Raw genomic sequence first — 20,317 nt, forward strand, 5'->3', positions numbered from 1 at the left:
CATCGAGCAACTCAAGGAAATTTGTTTCTTATGCAATAGATTTTTGTAATCTTTATGCAATAGATTTGAAACCCTCATCTAAACCAACAATATATCTATTATTAATAAATAAACCGGACAAACAGAGAAATCAGCCAATAGCTAAAACAGACAACATCTTTCGTATAGATAGAGAAACACCTCACTGAAAAAGGGAATCAACAAACATTTACATGATATGAAGTAGTTTGATATGTACGTCTACGCATCAGCCACATATAAATAATATCTCAATCCGCCATTTCATCGTTAAGCTCGAACTTTATTGAAATCTTTTCTATCTATACTAGGACTCAGACCCCCGCGATGTCGCGGGGAAGTATTTTTAAAAAGTTAATAAATTTGAAATTTGAAATTATACATTATGAAATCATTTGAATCTAATAGAATAGTTTGAATATAGAAACATTAAACAGAAATTGTTACTAAAAGCACAACCATCAAAATTAAAACTTATAAACAAAAAATATTATGTAGAATAGACGTAAAGTTGCAAAAAAAACATTTTCTAAAGTATTATAAATATATATGATATTTTATGAAGATTATGGTAAATAGCTACAATTAAAAAAAATCATAATGACAAAGTGATCATAACTGAGAATATTGAACTAATGGTTGTAATGAGTAAATGTAATTTTTATCAAATAATTATAATTAAAAATGTATTTAATAAGAGTGAAACTATATCAAAGAAATATTGAAATTAAAATACAAAACTTTCAAAAACATGGTAAAATAAAATTTAAATATTAAAATAGTTTTTAACGATAAGTTAAGATAATTAGACGCAACTGTAAATTTTATAGTAAGTTTTATTAAATTTCTATATTGCTATAATCATTTCTAAATTTTTCGTTAGATTATAGTATAACATTTAATATTAGATATTAAATGTTATATTATAGAAAGTCGCAACGAACTATGATTTGTTAATTATTGATGAAGATACAATAATATAGAAAGTTCAAAAGACATGACTATTTAAATAGACACACCTATTAGAAAGAAAAAAATTGTGATGATAAAATATGAATAAAATATAGTGCAAAAAGACACAATTCTACAATGAACAGATACAACTGTTTGAGTTAAAAAAACAAATAATTTTTTTTTCACAAAAAAATACTAAAAAAAATTGCAAGTGTTGTTTTCATTTATTCAAATTGTTATTATTACTTTTAAATATTAAATATTAAAATATTGTTTTAATGAAAAGTTACGATAAATAGACGCAACTATAAATTCTATAGTAAGTTGTATTAATTTTCTTTATTGCTATAATCATTTCTAAAATTTTAGTTAGATTATAGAATGACATTGAACATTCGATATTAATATTCAATTATTTAGATTCAACATAAAATGAAAAATTTGTTTCAACGAACTTGTTGGTTACGGATGAAAAGACAAATATAAAGAGAGTTTAGAAGACATCACTATTTAAATAGACACACGTCAATGACGTCATACACCTATTAGGATGAAAGTTGTGATGAAAAAATATAAATAAAATATAATGAAAAGATACAAAACTGTTATTAAAGAGATAAAAAAGTAGAATATGTTGTAAGAAGACAAAATTGTAAATAGTGCAAAGAGTAGTGTGAGGACTGACGACCCACATGGCAGAATTTTCTTTTTGAAAAAATGTTAAGGAAAAAAACAATAAATGCGAATGTGACTTGTGAGAGACTAAGAGGTGACATGTATGTACTATGTACGACCTCGATCGTTAAAACCATTACAAATTGGTAGGATAGATAGATATTCCAAATTGGTAGGATAGAAAAATTGAAATAAGAGGTGTGTGAAAATGCGAACGTGATTAATATATAAAGAGATTAATTTAGAGAGGAGACGTGTTCCAAATCGCCATCTTCTTCCCTCTCATTTTAAACCACATCGCCATCTTCTTCCCTCTCATTTTTAAGCCACATCTTCCATTCCAAGTTGTTAGCTAGAGAGGTGTGTGAAAAATGGCGGAACAAGAGTATACGGAGTGTTTGCTAGGGTTCAAGTACCATGAGGGTTGTCCTGGATGCGAGGTTGATCAGATGAAGAGGCTTCGCCGTGGCTATCCTTTCTGGGAGCTTTTCTCCGTTTGGATCATCGTCCTCTGCAGTAGTAATACAAATCTCTCTCTCTCCTTATTTCATTCTTGAGAAGATGATCATGTTTTCTTATCTCTATATATAATCTCAATTAACGATTTTGCATTTTTGTAACGTTTCAGCTCTACCAATTTCTTCTCTTTTCCCTTTCGTTTACTTTATGGTGAGTGATGAGTAGTGTGAGTTACCATGCCACACGCACAATGCTTTAATTTAAAAGTACTCTACTTTACTCACCGGATATATATTAGTTTTTGTTACGTTGTGGTTTGGATATTTTGGTAAAACGTGTGATATACTTGGTGTAGATTGATGACTTTGACATAGCAAAGAAGGAAGAAGACATTGGTTTCTACGCTGGATTTGTTGGTGCGTTTGTACTTACCTTCTCTTGGACCATTTCAGCTTATGTTATAATTGTCAAAGTACTAGTGGATCATAAACTTGCATCAATATATAAAGTGGGCTTTAAATTTATATTGACATAAACCTAGCCCTCATCTCAATTATAATCTGTTTCAAACTCACATTGTGTGTGTGTTGCCTTTTGGAGGTTGCTCTTTCATGGTGGGGAGAGCGTTGACATCTGTGATATGGGGACTTGTTGCTGATCGTTATGGTAGAAAACCTGTAATCCTTATTGGAACCGCTTCAGTGTTAGTAAATTTTTTGCATTTCTTTCTTCAAGCTCTCTCTCTCTCTCACTCATAAGAAGCCTTTTGTTATATTTCTCAAAAAAGACTAATGCTTTTGATTCTGTTACAGGGTCGTTTTCAATACTCTGTTTGGCCTAAGCTTAAATTTCTGGATGGCCGTTATCACTAGGTTTTGTCTCGGTAGTTTCAACGGTTTAGTCGGTCCTATCAAGGTCTCTTCTCCTCTCCTCCTCTTAACATTATTCAATACTTGTTCCACTGAATCTCATTTATATGAATCCAGGCATACGCAGTAGAAACGTTCCGTGATGAGTATCAAGGTTTAGCACTCTCTGCAGTAAGCTCCTTGTTCCAAAATTTACCTCTTTTGTTTTTTCAATTTCAATAGAGCAATTTAGAATCTGAACATATCTCTGTAGGTTAGTACAGCATGGGGAATTGGACTCATCATTGGCCCTGCTATAGGAGGTTTTCTTGCTCAGGTCTTCTTCTTTAACATTAAGTATTTCTACATTTCTTATTTTTTCTACTCTACCTTTCTTGCACTTCTTGATTCTTGTTTAATATCCTGAACTCTGTAGCCTGCAACGCAATATCCAAGTTTATTCTCACAGGACTCGATTTTTGGCAAGTAAGTGTTATTTTCTTATCTTATCTCCTCTCCACTATATATATATACAGTCTCATTGGTCTATAAATCATAATGCAGATTCCCCTACTTTTTGCCATGCTTTGTAATATCCTTTTTTGCGTTCTTGGTGACTATATTTTCGTTATGGATTCCGGTAAGTTCTTTACTTTTCCTGCTCCATGAAGTCTGTAGTTACTGTGTTTCATTAGCTTTAAGCCTATAGAGATGATTGTCTCCCCTCTCCAGGAAACATTGCACAATCACAAGTTTGATGATGATCAGTCTTTTGATGCTGTCAAAGATGATCCTGAATCTAATAAAGTGGCAGAGAAAAATGAAAAAAGTTCTCTCTTGAAAAACTGGCCGCTAATGTCATCTATCATCGTCTACTGCATCTTTTCACTTCATAATATGGCTTACTCAGAAGTGAGACTCTTCTTCTTCTTCTTCCATATTCATCTTTTGTTTTATTTTGGCTCATGTATGAGAAATCTTCAGCTTTCTTTCTTGGATAGATCTTTTCGTTGTGGGCAAACAGCCCGAGGAAATTTGGAGGTTTGGCATATACCACTGCAGATGTTGGTTCTGTTCTTGCAATCTCAGGTGTGTGTGTGTCCATACGTCTCAATGCTAACATTTTCAAAAGAAATGTAATGTTCTGACCTAGACACTACTTCTTTCTAGGCTTTGGTCTCCTTGTCTTTCAGCTTGCCCTCTACTCTTACGCGGAGAGGAATTTAGGCCCGATCATAGTTACACGTATATGTGGGGTAATCACTATGCTCATGTTGTTCTTACTGTTAAACCTTATGTTTTTAAGGATGCACGTTTTAATCTTGTGCTTGTTCTCAATACTCACAGATTCTGGCTTTGGTTGTCTTATCAACTTACCCACTAATAGCAAAGCTATCTGGTGTCGCCCTTACCGTGGCAGTAAATTCTGCATCCGTAGCAAAGAATGTTTTCAGCGTAAGTCATTGATTGCATTAAAGTAGAAGAATGTGTAATGTGGAATTTAGTTTATATTCTCAAAAGTTGTATGTGTTAAATGTTTATGTGTGTAGAGTTCTACTATAACTGGAACGTTCATCCTTCAAAACAGGGCTGTGGTAAGTTATCTCACAACATTGATTAATTTTACTATCTAGCTAGGTGAGAAATCAGCAATAATTAGAACCTCACTAATTCTTTTTATATATATACAATAATAGAGACAAGACCAAAGAGGAGCAGCTAATGGGATTGCCATGACAGCGATGTCTATTTGTAAAGCAATAGGTCCAGCAGCAGCAGGAATCATGTGCGCAACTTATTCTACCTCATTTTTTTCTTTTTTACATTATTCTGGTTTAAATTTTGTTATATGTATATAAAACAAACAAGCAATCGCAATTTTCTAATTTTCGTTTCGCTTACAAGTTTGTTTATCCGCAGTTTTTCTTGGAGCGAGAAACGTCAGGATGCTTCTTTTCTCCCTGGTAATGCGAAATCTTCATGTTCAGAATCCACATTATTAATCAACTAATGTGTAGCTACATAAGTTGAGAAGTTAAACACACTTAACCAAAGTAAGACTATACATATTAAAGATGGTGATCATAATGTGCTGCAGGCACCCAGATGGTATTCTTCATACTGAATGTGGTATTGGCACTCGGAGTTCTTATGACGTTCAAACCGTTTCTAGCTGAAACACAACATTAAGAAGCAAAACGAACAGTTTGATGGTATACAAATTACGTCGGATTGTATTTTGATTGTAGAGTATTGTATTTGTCTGATGCCAAAGTCATACCAGAGATCATGTGTGTTTTAAGTTTAATAATATGTCATCATCCTCTGTATGTTTGTTTATTGGACAAGTTGTTCACAAAATCTTGTCTCTGTGAGAACAGTTGCAATTAAGAAGGTATTTAAAAAATAAAATTGTTTTGTAAATTAGTACAACATATGTCGTTTTTTTTTTTGTTTCACAACATGCCATTTTTTCATTGTATCAGATCAAACTGTGCCCGGATTAAGATTCTAGAGGTTGGATTTGGACGTCCCAAATTCGTGGGTTCCGAAAGGGAAAAAGATTGTATTTTTTCGGACAAATCTCGTAACTAATACTATGTTACAGAAGAAATAATTCTTGTGGTAATATATTTAGGTGGGATTGAATATATATCTGTATCCGTATAAGTTGCGTTTTAGACTCTAGTATTATATTGGTCGTTATCTACATGAAATCTACTCGTTGTTTTCTCGTGACTAATATACAATCTTACATGAAATTTATGTAAGCACCTCTCCAAATTGTTCAAACTCCTCTGAACGTAGACGGAACTCAATCTCCATGAAACAACAAAAAATCGCAACCGTCTATCTCTAAGTCCAAACCGCAGACGTGTCGCTTCTTTTTTCTCGTTGTAGCTTACACGTCAATACACAAGATAACGCTCTCTCTCTTTCTCAAACAATCTCTTTCACGTGTGTTTTTTTTTTTTTTAATTTTTTTTTTCTTCAAACATGCAGACGAAGTGGAACAAAGCAAAACGCAGACTTGTTGTCGATGGCGAGAGTGTCCCTCACCTCACGCGCTTGCAAGGTGAGAGATGTATATGTGCACATGTCATATTCCTTTAGTGGAGTCATACTTTTGTACCATCAAACTAGTCATAGTCTTACATAATAATAAAACGTTAGTAAATGGTGTCAACAACCAAAATCAAAAAGGTTATAGGAAAAAAAAAAAAACAAAAAAGAAAACAGTAACATCATCCTCACACACCAATCACACAAATAACGTAATCAAAAAATTGTTATTATCTATCCCACTTTTACAAGACGAAACTTCTTTTTTTTTTTTTTTTGCCAAACATTTCAAGACAAAGAGACGACCGCCGTCGCCGGAAAGTGACGTCACCAAAAATGGGTGTCACAGAGCCCGTACGATATTATCTCAGTCCTGAGTCTTGCATTTCTCCTAGCAATCACTCTCTTCTTTTGCTAAAAAAGTCTTCTTTTGTTAATGATCAGTTTTTTATTTTTCCTTTTGAAGGAGGTGGAGAGAGAAAGCAGAGGAGAGACGTTAAAGATAGAGAAGGAAGAAACAGAGAAGAAGCAAAGAAGAGGAGTAAAGGATATGGAAGAGGAGGAAGGAGAAGAGTCAAAGGATAAAGATGAAATTAGTCACCATAGATTTTTAGCGAGCTTGAACAGATTAAACCCAACTAACCCTCTTAGGATCATTGTTAATGGCGGTGGTGGTTCTAGATTCACCACGCCTACGCCTCCTCCGCCTACTAATCTCGCACAACCGCTCCGATCTTCCTTAAGACAGCCACATCCGCCGCCGCCACCACGGCCGCAGACGCCTCCTACTACCTTCGCGCCAGAAGAGCCTCAACCTCAGACTCCTCCGCCTCCTTCTCAAAATCAAACTCGTTCCATCTTCACACCAACCCCTCAAGTAATTTCCTTTCCTTTTTGCATTTCAGTCTCAAAGTTTTCATTTTTTCAGGGAATTAAGTAGGTATTTGGTTGGTTCTGTAGATTTGGAGGAAACTGATAAAAATTTGAACTTTATTGAGAATTTTGGTGGGTGTTGTTTGAAATTAGTTAGGATTTCTAAGTTGGGTGAGTTGAAAGTTTCCTAATTTATTTGGTTTGCAGCCAACGTTGGCATCACTGAATTCAACCAAGTACACAAACAAGTTCTTTCTGCTACTCTTCATATTTCACAAGGTTGTTGCTATTGGGTTTGTGTGCTTCCTTGTCTTCAGAGGCGTCCAAGGTCTTATTGGTTCCAATGGTCGTGTCAAAAGGAAAGAGCAAAAGATCCTCAGATTTCTACTTCCACAAGTCGAAACTGCGTCACTCTTGAGCATCATTCTCGCATTCCTCTGGCAAATGGCATTCCGGATTTGGCCTGAGTTCATGATTCACTTCATACTTTGGAGTACCTTTTTGATGTCTTTATCCTCAGGGATTCTCTTACTGTGTTTTCAGATGCCAGCCACTGATGCTGTTGGGGTTTGCCTCATTGCATTCTCTATTGGCAATGGTTTATACGCTTGTTGGGTCACTCGCAGAATCAAATTCTGTTCCAAGATTTTGGTCAAGTCGTTAGAACCTGTTTCCAAGTTCTCGGATTTGAATTTACCCACCTACTACATGTTAGCTGCTGGTTTCATCTGGATGTCTCTTTGGATTTTTGGTGTCATTGGTGCCTTGAACTTCTATTTCCCACCACTTGTGATTATTGGCTTGGTGTTAAGCCTGGCTTGGACTACGGAAGTGATGAGGAATGTTGTTAATCTAACTGTGAGTCGGGTCATTGCTTTGTACTATCTTAGAGGAATGCAGTCTAGTACCCGGTTCAGTTTCCAAAGGGCCTTGTCTCGTAACCTTGGGAGCGCGTGCTTAGGATCTTTGTTTGTTCCAACAATAGAAGCCTTAAGAATCTTGGCAAGAGGGTTGAATTTGCTCAAGGGTGAAGATGAGTTCATGTTTTGTTGCGCTAATTGCTGTCTCAGACTCATGGACTTCATATTCGAGCATGGCAATGGCTGGGCCTTTGTACAGGTACTATCAACTTATTCTTTAAACCATGCCACTCTCATTTTTCGTATATTCGAATCATTTTTATCATTTTCAAGGGAGTAGAGTAGGTAACAACTAGTTTGTCATGATCTCTCCTAATTAGTATATTGTATATATCTGCAGCAGTCATTTTGGTTTCTTTATATAAATATCTTCTTGCAAAGAATCAGTCTAGTAACAGTATTATAATCAAGTTGGTTGTGGTGAGTCTTTGTTTTTTACTCTTTTTTCTGATATGAGAATCTTGCATCATCTTGAGAAGTCGAGGCACAACCACATGCATTTCTGCATTTTTAATAATTATTTTGAATCACAAAAATAGTACACTTAAGTTTTGGAATCAATAGTATTGGGTCATCTGTCTCGAGCTGGCTTGATAGTAGTTATATTGTTGCAAATAATCTAACTTTTGAGTGGGTAACAGCAAACGGGGCAAAACTAGACTAGATCACTATCCACTCACTAAATAGTATTGTTGTTACAGATAGCTGCTTATGGGAAGGGATTTGTGAGGGCGTCGCAAGACACGTGGAAACTGTTTGAGGATGTAGATATGGTTGAGATCATAGATGCAGACATAACAAGCTCCATCTGCTTCCTCACGGGGATCTGCAGCGGATGCGTCTGTGTGATTGTCGTGGCTGCTTGGACTCATACAGTTTACAAACCTTTTACAGCCACCATCTCCTTACTTGCCTTCTTCATTGGATACCTCATGGTAAATTACACTTTTAACTTTTGAACTCCAAAATGTTGTTGACTCAACAGTATTCTCATCATATAAAATCCTTTTGTTTTTGGTGGGAATGTGTTAACAGACAAGGATCTCAATGGCATTGCCACACGCCTGCGTAGGTTGCTACTACACTTGCTACGCAGAGAATCCAGAAAACAGATTCTTCGACAATAAACCGATAAAAGATAGGCAAGCTTTGATTAAAAATGGACGTGTTGCTGTCACAACCCCTAGAGTACGCCGTGCTCTAGCCTAGCTTGATCACCATTTTAAAAAAATTTCAGAAATCAATAACTTTAGTTTAAAATTTGTATTTAAATTTGAAAATTAATTTAATAACAGAAAGAGTGAAGAAGAGTCCAATATTAGTGGGGTAAGGAAGAATTTGTGGAAAGACATAAGCTCGTGACATCTACACAATCCAACTAATGTGCCAAAAGCCAAGTTGGTTGAGCTTTTTTTTTTACTCTTCTTTTTTTTCTTCTTTGTTGTTGGTGAGATCCTCTCAATTACTTTCTTCTGTACATATTTTATTCTTTTGTTCCTTTCTGTAAATGAGTATATTCCATTCTCAAAAAATTTAAAGTAGTTGGTTTTTAAGTATTTTAGGGGTTTAGCTTTCTGTATATTGGGTAATATATTCCTTTCTCTACTTTGCTTCACTGAGTGTTCAGCAACAAAAAGAAACAGTGATTTATTGCTGCCTACATAAACTTTTTAGCAGTCGTCCTCTGTGTATATATATCACATGACAACCTATACCAAAAGTGTAAAGAAGTAACTTATAGTTGGTGACTTGGTGTCCGGACCTTTTTGTCAGCCTGAAAAATTCAAACTAAAAAAGTTCAGTTCAGTTTCTATAAGTTGTTATAAACCGAAAAGGCCCATCAAAGCCCAGTTACAAGAATCCTAAACCGATCTCTAATAAAGAAGTCCAATCTTATCATCACATGAAATCTAAAATACGCCACGTGATTCGTTGATGACACACGAACCCGAATACTAAAAAAAAAATAAAAATTCAAACGTGTGGTCGAATTTTATCCTCGCGCTGAATGAACTTAGCATCCACAGGTGAAAGAAGAAGAATAGAGAAGAGAGCTCTCTCTCTCTCTCTCTCCTCCTCAGACACACACACAGACACAAATGGCCATCGCGAGTGGGTCGTGGGTAGCCACCGTGAACCACCATACAAATCCCCACAGCTTCACCTCTCCGACGAAACACATTTTCTTTCTTTCACAAAAGCCTCACCATTCCCATGTCTGCTGCTCTCTCGTTCTTGAGGAAGATGAAAAGAAGTCGCCTGGTCCGAAAGAAGACAAGTAGCCACTTTTCGGACCGGGCACAGATGGTCTTAACCGGGTCTTATCCAGGTTTCTCCGAGACCCGGAAACCCGGAAACTTTCCTCTGAATTCTACGAGAAAGCTAAGGAGAACTCAGAGTTGAGGACGACCAAGCATCTGATCAATTACTTGGTGAGTTCCAAGAACTGGGACCTGCTCCTCTCGCTCTGTGAGGATCTCAGGGAGCATAAAGCATTGCCCGATGCTCAAACGTGTTCCAATCTGATCCGGAGTTGCATCAGCGATAGGAGATTCCGAATTACGCATTGCTTACTTAGCGTGTTTAGATTAGACAAATCATTGGCCACGTCCGCATCTGATGCAGCGATGAAAGGCTTTAACAAACTCCAGATGTATAGTAGCACGATCCAAGTATTTGATAGGATAAAACAATCTGGGGCAGTTGAGCCAAGCCCGGGCTGTTATTGCAGGATCATGGAGGCTCATGAGAGGATTGGTGACAATCAAAAGGTGGTCGAGTTGTTTCAAAAGTTCAAGAACCAGAGGTTAAGTTTCTTGGCCAAGGAATCAGGCAGTATCTACACGATTTTATGTTCTTCCCTTGCAAAATCAGGACGGGCAACCGAAGCTCTAGAGGTTTTGGAGGAGATGAAAGATAAAGGAATTCCGGAAAGTAGTGAGTTGTACTCTACGCTGATCCGTGCCTTTGCAGAAGCGCTAGAGGTTGAAATAGCCGAGAAGCTGGTCAAAGAAGCAGGACGGAAGAAACTGTTGAAGGATCCAGAGATGTGTTTGAAGGTTGTATTGATGTATGTCAGAGAAGGAAAAATGGAGAGAACTCTAGCAGTTGTGGCCGCCATGAGAAAGGCTGAGTTAAAGGTCACTGACTGCATACTCTGCGCGATTGTGAATGGATTCTGTAAGCAAAGAGGTTTTGCGGAAGCAATTAAGGTTTATGAATGGGCCATGAAGCAAGAATGTGAGGCTGGGCAAGTGACTTACGCAATAGCCATCAATGCATACTGTCGGCTAGAGAAGTACGACAAGGCTGAAATGTTGTTTGATGAGATGGTGAAGAAGGGATTTGACAAATGTGTTGTCGCATACTCAAACATAATGGATATGTACGGAAAAACAAGGAGGCTAAGTGATGCGGTGAAACTAATGGCGAAGATGAAACAACGAGGGTGCAAACCAAACATTTGGATTTACAATTCCTTGATTGATATGCATGGAAGAGCTATGGACATAAGGCGGGTTGAAAAGATATGGAAAGAGATGAAGAGGGCAAAGGTGTTGCCGGATAAGGTGAGTTACACAAGCATGATCAGTGCATATAATAGAGCAAAAGAGTTGGAGAGGTGTATGGAGCTTTACCAGGAGTTTAGGATGAGCAGAGGAAAGATCGATAGGGCCATGGCAGGAATCATGGTTGGTGTATTCTCAAAAACCAGCAGGATCGATGAGCTAATGAGGCTGTTGCAGGACATGAAAGTTGAAGGAACCAGGCTTGATGCGAGGCTCTACACCTCAGCTTTAAATGCTCTGCGTGATGCTGGTCTCAATTCCCAGATCAGGTGGCTGCAGGAAAGCTTCGACGCTGCACAAACTAGTGCTTCGAGATATTCTAATATGAAGAACATATAAAATTTGCAGGGTTCTGGAGTTGAAAGTAAACTGTAGAAGTCAAGATTCTTTTGTAATTAAATATACAACATTGCCACGGAGATCTTGTATCTTGCTAATAGAAGATTTCCATCTCAAGTTGTAAAGCCTTAATGAAAAGCTAGGGATTCCCAAAACATGATACATAAAAAGAACGGCTAAGTTTTCAAGTACAACCAAAGAAAGACAAAGGAGTATCACAGAGTGATTAACCAAATGTATTTTTTTTTCACTCGAAATCATATGGATGGAAAATGGTGAGCAGTACCAGAGCGAGCCAGCGAACCCAACTCAATATACTCATAATTATCTTGTAGCTTCAGAGTCTCTCACTTCGAAACTGCTTTAGCATCTGCGGCTTGAGCTATTTCAACAGGTTTTGCATCACCTGAACAACATCCACCTCCATGGTGATGATGACTGTGACCGTGGTGATGGTTTTGCTTCCCCTTAAGATGCTTCCGCATGTCATAAGCGTCCTCCCCATCCGCGTAATACTTTGCTTCTACATCATTAATCTTGTAGCCTAATGTCTCTGTGTACAGGTTGAATGCTGCTCGGTTACTTCTCCTCACATGCAGCGAAACATACTCTGCCTCGTAAACCTGCCACAAAACCATGAGAACGATTAAAACAGTTCAAGTTTAATAGGAAGACAACAATCAACATTGTTTCTCCTGTTTTATATTCATTGATAATCAGAAACTAATCGCCTCCGTCAGTCATTCCAAAGCATAGCACAATGAGAGACAAAACTTGAATTCTTATACAGTCTACAACAGAGCTTGAGTTGCTTCAAATTCCAATCAAGAGAAGAAGAAAACACAATTCAAGATGTGAAAAAGTAGCTACCAACAAGAGTTCAGTAACAGAGATAAAGATTCCAAAAACTGATACAAAAAGCTAATTACTTATCATCATTACATCAATCTTCAACATAAACTCAAACCACGCAAATTAAGAAGAACATATTATCCAAATAATACAATACGAATCTATATACTGCTTAGATGAATCTGCTTGCTGAATGCAAAACATATAAAGGAGGAATAAAAAGATTAAGTAACCTGTTCCATAGCAGCCTGAGCGGCGGTCATGAGCTTAGTGGCGAGACCGAGCTTCCTATGAGTACGAAGAACAGCGAGAGAAGTGATATGGCCGTGACACTCGTTGCTCTCTTCCTCCATCTTGGCCAACACATAGCCAACGATGCGGCCATTGTAGTCCTCGGCGACGTAGAGAAGCTGAGGCCATGAGAGGATATGGTAGAGGTAATACTTCATCTGGTAGTTCTCAGGAAGACACATGAGATTGCAGGCTTGCATCGCCAGCAAATCATCTACCGTCGCTCGCCTGATGCAAACCATGGCTGCTCAATGCTCTGCTTGATTTCTTCTCTCTCTCTCTCTCTCTCTCTCTCTCTCTCTCTCTCTCGCGGGGATAAAGAGGGGTTAGGGTTTTCTCGGTCTAATTAATAATCCCTTCTCGAGCTTTTATTTTTCTGGGGACGGATTGTAATTAAGTGAAAAATATGGGGTCCTTATTGAAACTTTTCGGGGCATATTGATAAAATTCTTAAAACTTTTTATTTCGACACTCTGGTCCAATTGGGCCTTTTTAATGAATTATGATTGTAATGAAGTAGAAAGATTCCTACAACCTTCACTTTAGGGGTGTGATCTGGATGCCCCAAGTTTATTTTTACAAGATCTTCTTATTGGTCAATATGATAAAACGAATTGGTAACTTGGTTAATTTGTTACTTTGATGGAAGTAAAAATGGAACAGAGAGCTTTGTGTAGCAAAATATCTTGTTTTCCAGTGTGTATTAGAATCACAAATAATAATACTAAAAGCTATTTCTTTGTTAGTTCTTCCAATTGTATTTTGTTTACTCGAAATATTAATTAACTTTGTGCCATATTAACAAATTTGAGACGAGACGAAAAACAATCAGTAGAAAAAGAACAGAGAGTTAGATTAGGAGAAAATGCAGATGAGATAAAGTTAATCTTCTCTTGTTTTTTTTGCAAGTATCTCTTCTAAACTTACTTTAAATAATGTGATACTTGCTAAAGAGGAAACATTCTCTACCTCACTAAACAGAGAAAACCTTTGACTTTTGTTTTCAGGTGGAAATTTTGCTAATTAAGCTAGACTGATCCTGTCTGCAGTACCTCTGGTCGTGTTTGTTGTCACTGAATCGCTTGACGGGCTCTCTCTGTCTCCTTCTTTCTTCCTTCTATTATGTGCCTCTCCCGGCAACCTTGGAGAAATGACAAAAGTAGTAAGAATTTATAATTTCAATATAGTGTTGAGGCCTATGCAATTATGCATACTAGAGTAAGATGAGTTTCCTATATTGGAACCAATGACGGCAAATTATAAGAGAAATACCCTAATTGCAGAGTTGTGTCTGAATTAGTCTTCTGGAGGCTGCAGTTACTGTCGTCAAAGAAACCATGGTTTAGGACAGCGTTCTTGGGATCTATGGCGAAGCATTTGATGTAGGATGGAACATAGTGAGTGAACGACGGGAGAAAGCTTCTGAGTTCTTGAACCTGTGTCAAGAAATAATTAGAAGTCAGACGAAGAACTTTCATATATAACCGAAGATGATTCAACACAAATTATAAGAACCTGTCTTCGTAAGGTCTCGTTTTCCAACTCTGCTCGCTGTTCCTGCAAGTAAAAATTATGGCTGGTCAAGAAAAGAAAAATACTTTTGCACTTTGCACCTCGTTAGAAGTCTTAAAGACAAACATAATGCAACCTAGTTAGAGCATAATCTTGTCAAAGGATATCATAGCCACAATAGAAGTAACATTGGTTTTAACAAAGGTTTAGAATCATGTGATCACATAAGCTTACATTTGGTTATACACAGTTGGAAGCTAAAGAGGAAAAGCTAGTGTTGTTGTTTACCTTGAGGCGAGATTCTTCAAGTTGGATAGCCAACAACCGTTCCTGAAATCAGATAACCTTTTGATTAGGAAAATGCAAAGAGAATTGAATGAGAACAGAGTGATATTACTAGTTAACTGTCAAATATTAACCTTTCGCTCTCTGACAGATATCAAGGCATGATATAGTTGCTGCTCAAGGTTTTGCAGCTCTTTGAAGCTCAGAATATTCAAGCCCTTACCCTGCAGTTGTCTAAAGAACACACAAAGCCAAACAATATTGTAAAGACAAAGTAGAGAAGAATAGAAAAGTGATAGTGGGATCAAGATTCCATACAAATGTTTCTTTTGAAGCTTTGAAATTTCATCCTTTAAAAGGTCCACCTCTTTACAATCCTCCTCCTGGAGGTTCTAAACGGGCAACAATCAGATTAAGATACATAAAAGAAAACAGAACAATTTTTCAACAGATGAACACAAAAATTATCACCTCTGCTTTAGAATCTGAGGAACTCTGGTAGTTGCCGTATCTCGAAAGTGTTTTCTTCATCCTAATAAATCAAATCAAATTAGAGAGACTCTCTTTCAGCTCAAAATGATCAAAACAAACATGCAAAAAAGACTCAATTTTTTTTTTCACTGAGGGAAACACTAAACCCCGTCTCCAATTTCCAAATCGATTCACATAAAAATCAAGACATGCAAATACAAAATCAAAAAAAAAAAAAAAAAAAGGTAAATATACCCAGAACTGGAGAACTCAAAGAGCTTGCCAGACTTGGAGAAGACGATGACAGCAACCTCAGCATCACAGAGAACAGAGAGCTCATGAGCTTTCTTAAGCAAACCAGCACGCCTCTTGGAGAAAGTAACTTGCCTGCTGTTGGCATTCTCGATCCTCTTTATCTCGATTTTACCACGACCCATCTCTTCTCTTTTCTTTTCCCCCAATTTTTTTGAATCAATATCGCACCTTAAATTAATACACAGAAGAAGAAAAAGAAAGGTTCGATCTTTCTACCTTCCTCGTCTCCAAAATGGGAGTTTTTGGGGGAATCTATTAATGGGAACACCGAGTTTACTAAATTTGGATGGAATATAATTTTTTTAGAAAAAAAAAACACTAATGAATGTTGTGTGTTGCATGGACTCTGTTTTGCGTGCTCTCTCTCTCTCTCTCTCTTTTAATTTTGCTTTCTTTCAATTTTTGAGGGGTACAGTATTTGCATGACACATTTTTGCCACATTTGGAGGATTTTGCCAGTTCTTTTGGGTCCTACTTTCCCTTTTCTTACTAAAATTGTTTTTTTCTCTTCTTCTTCTCTCTTTTAAATTTATTTATTGTTTACTTAAAATGTATATTTCTCATTCTTTAATGTGGGCAACAATGTACAAACAGTTTCAACTTTTAAATTTCTAAGTTAAAATACTAGTAGTATATACAGTAATATACTATATAGCATTGTTTTGGTGATTAACATCATGGTATCAACTGTTAATAGTTTGGTTTAAAACACCAAATTTTTTTTGACACTCAATTCAGTAAATATGTAGTTAATGAATCTTTTTATTATCGGAAACATTAGAAATCAAAGAGAAATTCTAATCTCATGTTCATGTTGATTAGCAGATTTAGATTCAAGGATACGGACTTACTCTTGGTCTTATTGCCTCGAAAAAGTAACCAATGATATGTCTTTTCAAACACCCTAAACAAGTTCAAATACTAATGTTCACCTCTGGGAACCAAGAAAGTACATAACATGCATGTTCAAATACACTCACACATGCCTTGTATGACTTCCCAACTCTCCTCTTTAGGAATAAGAGTGTTTTTTCAGCTCTACCACATTCTCTTCAACTTTCCAATATCAAATTTGAAGACAACTCATACACGGCGTGCAGCTTTCAGTGTCTTTTTGTTTGTTTGAGGGTCTATTTCCCTCCGGGGTTGGTGGTTTGTAGTTTTCCAAATACTTCTTTCGAAAACCCGTCTCACTTTTTCCTGCTATGTAAGTTGCCAACAACACAAATGGTTATATCTAAACACAGTTACTGAAATGAGAATCGTTAGGAAATATATCAAATGCACCGGAAGACATTTGCAACCGAAAGAGTTCACTTGGAAGAGACACCGAGAAGCATCTCTGAGATTTGGCACTGGCAGTCTCTTTTTTTCTGCACAAATCTAGTCATTGTCAGGTTCCAGCTTTGCCATCCTTTTTTTTTATCTGAACCTCTGGATTGTATACAACACTCTGCAAGACAAGAGTTTCTTACTACCTATCAAGTATCAAGTAGACATTTTCTCAACTTTTTCCTTTTTGAACATTTATAAATTTGAACCCTACATACAACATTATAGCTAGCATCAAATCATCGATTACAACTAATTTACACTAGACAATGACGGAAAAAAGGAAAAAAAAAAATTTACACTAGACAAGGACTGTTCCATGCTTATTCTATGCAGACTTCCCTCCAAACACCCTTGTGAAACTGGATTTGAAAGAATCTCTAACTCCACTCCAGAACGAATAGTTTGACCCATACAACAACAGTTTCACTGCTTTCTTCCAACCATCTCTCGGGAACTCAATTTCTCTACCAATGCTGGACTCCTCCCAAATTTCTTCACTGTCGTCCAAAAGCGGGAGCGCTTCAAAACCACCAGACTCCACGTGCTTGATCCACCCCCGCATCAGATAGTTCACCACCTACTCGTTTTCATATGTAAATGGGTTCATTACGCATATCCAAAGCCAACTGCAGAGTTTGAAGAAAATTTTCAGCTGTTCATTGTATTGTACCTCAGGGACTTCATCGTGTGGGCAGTGACCCGCTGGGCTGATCTCGTAGTATGGAGCGGTGGGGATTTCCTTCTTTATCTTCTTTCCCCACATCGGACTCACCCATGGATCCTCTCTTCCATACATGAGACATATCTGGACATTGTTTTCCTTACACCTATAGCATAGACCATCACATAGCATTCCTCGATAAGCGATACAACCAATCTAACAGATGAAAGAACATATAACTAAAAGAGATTTACGCTGTGTTATACCTAGATAAAGCTTCAGAGAAAGATAGTTGTCCACCAGGAGCAAGCATGATTGAAGCAAACGACGCTGCAGCAGCCGGATGCTGCGTAATCTCCACAATACGTGAGAATACTTTATCCACATTGGTAGAATGGTCAGTGTAGACCTGTTTAAGTATCTCAGCTATGCTTTCAGGATCACTTATCTTCTGCCATCTGCATTTCCATGGGGAAGTATAACAAAAAGTAAAGATATTAGACTGATGATAGAGCTAGAAAATGATAATTAACAGGTAAGAAGATATGTTCGTAAAGTCTCACTTACACCAATTCTGTGATTTTTTTCACTCTTGCCGGCAAAGGGAATGCTCCGGGCCATGGAAAGAGACGTGCTAGCTTTGGGGATCTTACTGGATTAGGGAAAAAACCCCAGAAAGGTGTTGCATTAAGCAAGGTAACACCCTTTACCAGGTGAGGATGGGTTGCTGCAAAGTAAAGAGCTACATACCCTCCAAGTGAGTTCCCTGCAATGTATACAGGCTCACCGATAACCTGTACAACAAATACAATATACTCAGCAACTTATTTCAGGTGAAACCGTACTTAGTGTTCATTCCTTTATTTCTTAGTGAAACTAGAACACAAGCAGAATCAAGAATAGGGATGAATTCAAGTGCCTCCTATACTCTCCCATGTCCAAACCAATCCCAAAAGACTTCATACACACAATACTCAGGTGCTGATCTGGTAACTACTGAAATCAATGAGTATATGACTCATAGCAACAATATCTAATGAAAGAGCTAAAACAATGCACCATCCTCTTCTCCTAAACTTTCCAAGACTTGAGACAGATAGAACTTGTGACTATAAGTTGATCAAGAGCTTACTGAGTAACATAACAGATGAACAGCATAGTTGAAATTTCAGCAGATATTGTTTACCTCTTCTACAAAATACTGAACTTGATCCCTCCAGAGATCCAGCGAGAACACGAGTTGATCAGCCCATGGTTCAGTTTTATCACCAAATCCCCAAAATGGTTTCTCATCTTCAGAGGCACCAGTTTCTTCAGCCACGGTAGTAGTAGGATCTTCAGTCGGGAGAGATAAACCCTGGCCGAGAAAATCAATAGCCCACACTCTATAATCCCTTCCCAAATCAGTAAGCTGCTTCTCATAATGAAATGAACCAACACCAAAGCCAGGAAGAAACAACACCGCAGGAGCCTCGACGTTAGCACAACCTGATTTCTCATAATGCACTCTGAGCTTGGGTCTCCACTCACAGTGAGAATGACTGATTCGAGCAGGAGGCTCGCCATTTGATTCATCAGGCAAACCAGGAATCAAAACCTTAGAAGTAGATGATTCTCTTCGTCTTCTGGATATAGTACCCACATCCTCATTCTCACCAACCACATAACCATCAGAATTCCCATTCCTGATCACAAATCTGGATTTCCTGAACCCAGATAAGAAGAGACTTGATCGATTTGGGACCAATCTTTTCGTGGCTAATTCACCACTCCAAGTAACAACAGAGCACTGGGGCACGAAGTTGAATGAGATAATCTCCATAACAAAAATCCTGTAAAACGAACAAACCAAAAGACAAATCCTTTCAATCAAATCGGCCACTCAGAAGGAGAAAAACATAAAAAGTTGGAATTTTTTTGTTTAGCTGAAACGATTCATGAAGTGAAAGTAGTCTTCTGTCGAATTGAAATCAAACAACACCACACGAATCGTCGACAGAGAAGTAAATTAAGCCAGAAAGAAAAGAGTATGCAAGTTTATACCTTTGAGATTGCGGATGAGAGAAGCTTTCATCAAATAAGGTTTCTTCTCTTCTCAGACGGTTCCGTTCGTTATACAGAATGAAACGTCTCTCTTTGATAGAGAGAGATTTTTAATTGTAAGGTGAAGAAAGAATTGGCTTTGCTTCTTAGAATCGTTCGGTGCATAACGACAGCTAACGTTTTTTTTGTTGCGTGTTTTATTTTCCTCACTATATGACACATTTCAGTAGGGTTTTTTTCCTCACAATATGACATTTTTCTTTTTGGACTAGATCACATTGCTATGATTTGATACCGCAGAAAAAAAAAAATATTTTGGTTACAAGAAAAATATCAACCAATGATAATAGAACACTCTTTATTTGACATTATCATCATCTTACCCCCAAAGGATCTCAGACTTTGAATTGTGTGACTATCTGAAGACCTGCAAATTTCATAGATATATCCTTTTTCATTTTTACATTTTTATTTTCTAGCAGTCACTTGGAATTATTTTTCATTATTTAGAAACTCTTTTGTAAAATATATAAGCTCACTCCTCTTTTATCTAAAACGGCATATCAATTATCTTATAAAGTATACGATTCATAAAATAAATAGTGTATTACACAGGTTAAGAGCTTTGGAACGGCCACGTTAATTCTAGTTGCGGTGTTAATTTATGGCTCATTGTTAAATTCACAAAGTTCGTAATCTGAGTTTTTACATCACGTTCACAAGTTATTTACTACTTCATCTCAAAAACTTATAATATGGTTTTAGAATGAGAAAACCAAATATCTCGCGTAATTGTAAACCGGACGTGTAATCTGGTTTCTCCCAGACCGCTGT

At 37.2% G+C, this 20,317-nt stretch overlaps 6 protein-coding genes across 12 annotated transcripts; 3 read left to right on the plus strand and 3 right to left on the minus strand.

Moving 5' to 3' along the window:
• The first annotated feature begins 1,769 nt into the window (after positions 1-1,769).
• LOC104735386 (protein ZINC INDUCED FACILITATOR-LIKE 1-like) lies at positions 1,770-5,366 on the plus strand. Of its 2 annotated transcripts, none has more exons than XM_010455169.3 (17): positions 1,770-2,166; positions 2,276-2,316; positions 2,462-2,522; positions 2,707-2,809; positions 2,919-3,021; positions 3,093-3,146; positions 3,229-3,291; positions 3,391-3,440; positions 3,519-3,594; positions 3,687-3,866; positions 3,956-4,043; positions 4,125-4,210; positions 4,302-4,409; positions 4,505-4,549; positions 4,652-4,740; positions 4,875-4,918; positions 5,053-5,366. In XM_010455169.3, the coding sequence occupies exons 1-17, from the start codon at positions 2,019-2,021 to the stop codon at positions 5,142-5,144; spliced, it is 1,431 nt and encodes a 476-aa protein (XP_010453471.1). In that variant the 5' UTR covers positions 1,770-2,018; the 3' UTR covers positions 5,145-5,366. The 2 variants fall into 2 exon arrangements, with proteins under 2 accessions (XP_010453471.1, XP_087336534.1); XM_087480408.1 differs by having other exon boundaries at positions 1,786-2,166; positions 4,860-4,918.
• Positions 5,367-5,729: 363 nt separating this feature from the next.
• LOC104735390 (uncharacterized) lies at positions 5,730-11,873 on the plus strand. 3 transcript variants are annotated; one of them, XM_087480406.1, is made up of 6 exons: positions 5,730-6,030; positions 6,484-6,894; positions 7,098-8,009; positions 8,512-8,745; positions 8,846-9,211; positions 10,951-11,873. In XM_087480406.1, exons 1-5 carry the CDS (start codon positions 5,995-5,997, stop codon positions 9,017-9,019), a joined length of 1,767 nt encoding a protein of 588 aa, XP_087336532.1. In that variant the 5' UTR covers positions 5,730-5,994; the 3' UTR covers positions 9,020-9,211; positions 10,951-11,873. The 3 variants fall into 3 exon arrangements, with proteins under 3 accessions (XP_087336532.1, XP_010453476.1, XP_087336533.1); XM_010455174.2 differs by lacking the exon at positions 5,730-6,030 and adding an exon at positions 6,076-6,371; XM_087480407.1 differs by lacking the exon at positions 5,730-6,030 and adding an exon at positions 6,147-6,371 and having other exon boundaries at positions 7,208-8,009.
• Positions 10,438-11,873, plus strand: LOC104735389 (pentatricopeptide repeat-containing protein At5g13770, chloroplastic). Its single transcript, XM_010455173.3, has one exon. The coding sequence runs from the start codon at positions 10,438-10,440 to the stop codon at positions 11,716-11,718; it is 1,281 nt and encodes a 426-aa protein (XP_010453475.2). The 3' UTR covers positions 11,719-11,873.
• On the minus strand, positions 11,865-13,245 carry LOC104735388 (N-terminal acetyltransferase A complex catalytic subunit NAA10). Its single transcript, XM_010455172.3, has 2 exons — positions 12,804-13,245; positions 11,865-12,341 (listed from the first exon to the last, which is right to left on the minus strand). Exons 1-2 carry the CDS (start codon positions 13,101-13,103, stop codon positions 12,066-12,068), a joined length of 576 nt encoding a protein of 191 aa, XP_010453474.1. The 5' UTR covers positions 13,104-13,245; the 3' UTR covers positions 11,865-12,065.
• A 448-nt stretch (positions 13,246-13,693) lies between these two features.
• Positions 13,694-15,857, minus strand: LOC104735392 (agamous-like MADS-box protein AGL15). Of its 4 annotated transcripts, none has more exons than XM_087480181.1 (8): positions 15,385-15,857; positions 15,130-15,190; positions 14,977-15,041; positions 14,793-14,892; positions 14,662-14,703; positions 14,377-14,418; positions 14,134-14,297; positions 13,694-14,002 (listed from the first exon to the last, which is right to left on the minus strand). In XM_087480181.1, exons 1-8 carry the CDS (start codon positions 15,564-15,566, stop codon positions 13,885-13,887), a joined length of 774 nt encoding a protein of 257 aa, XP_087336307.1. In that variant the 5' UTR covers positions 15,567-15,857; the 3' UTR covers positions 13,694-13,884. The 4 variants fall into 4 exon arrangements, with proteins under 4 accessions (XP_087336307.1, XP_010453478.1, XP_087336308.1 ...); XM_010455176.3 differs by having other exon boundaries at positions 14,977-15,050; XM_087480182.1 differs by having other exon boundaries at positions 14,377-14,412; positions 15,385-15,852.
• Positions 15,858-16,943: 1,086 nt separating this feature from the next.
• Positions 16,944-19,896, minus strand: LOC104735393 (pheophytinase, chloroplastic). Its single transcript, XM_010455180.3, has 6 exons — positions 19,484-19,896; positions 18,627-19,272; positions 18,008-18,234; positions 17,707-17,898; positions 17,450-17,606; positions 16,944-17,356 (listed from the first exon to the last, which is right to left on the minus strand). The coding sequence occupies exons 2-6, from the start codon at positions 19,260-19,262 to the stop codon at positions 17,105-17,107; spliced, it is 1,464 nt and encodes a 487-aa protein (XP_010453482.1). The 5' UTR covers positions 19,263-19,272; positions 19,484-19,896; the 3' UTR covers positions 16,944-17,104.
• Positions 19,897-20,317: the final 421 nt, after the last annotated feature.

Source organism: Camelina sativa, chromosome 13, assembly GCF_030686135.1.
Source record: "Camelina sativa cultivar CO46 ecotype springtype chromosome 13, ASM3068613v1".
In the NCBI taxonomy this organism is placed as follows: Eukaryota; Viridiplantae; Streptophyta; class Magnoliopsida; order Brassicales; family Brassicaceae; genus Camelina; species Camelina sativa.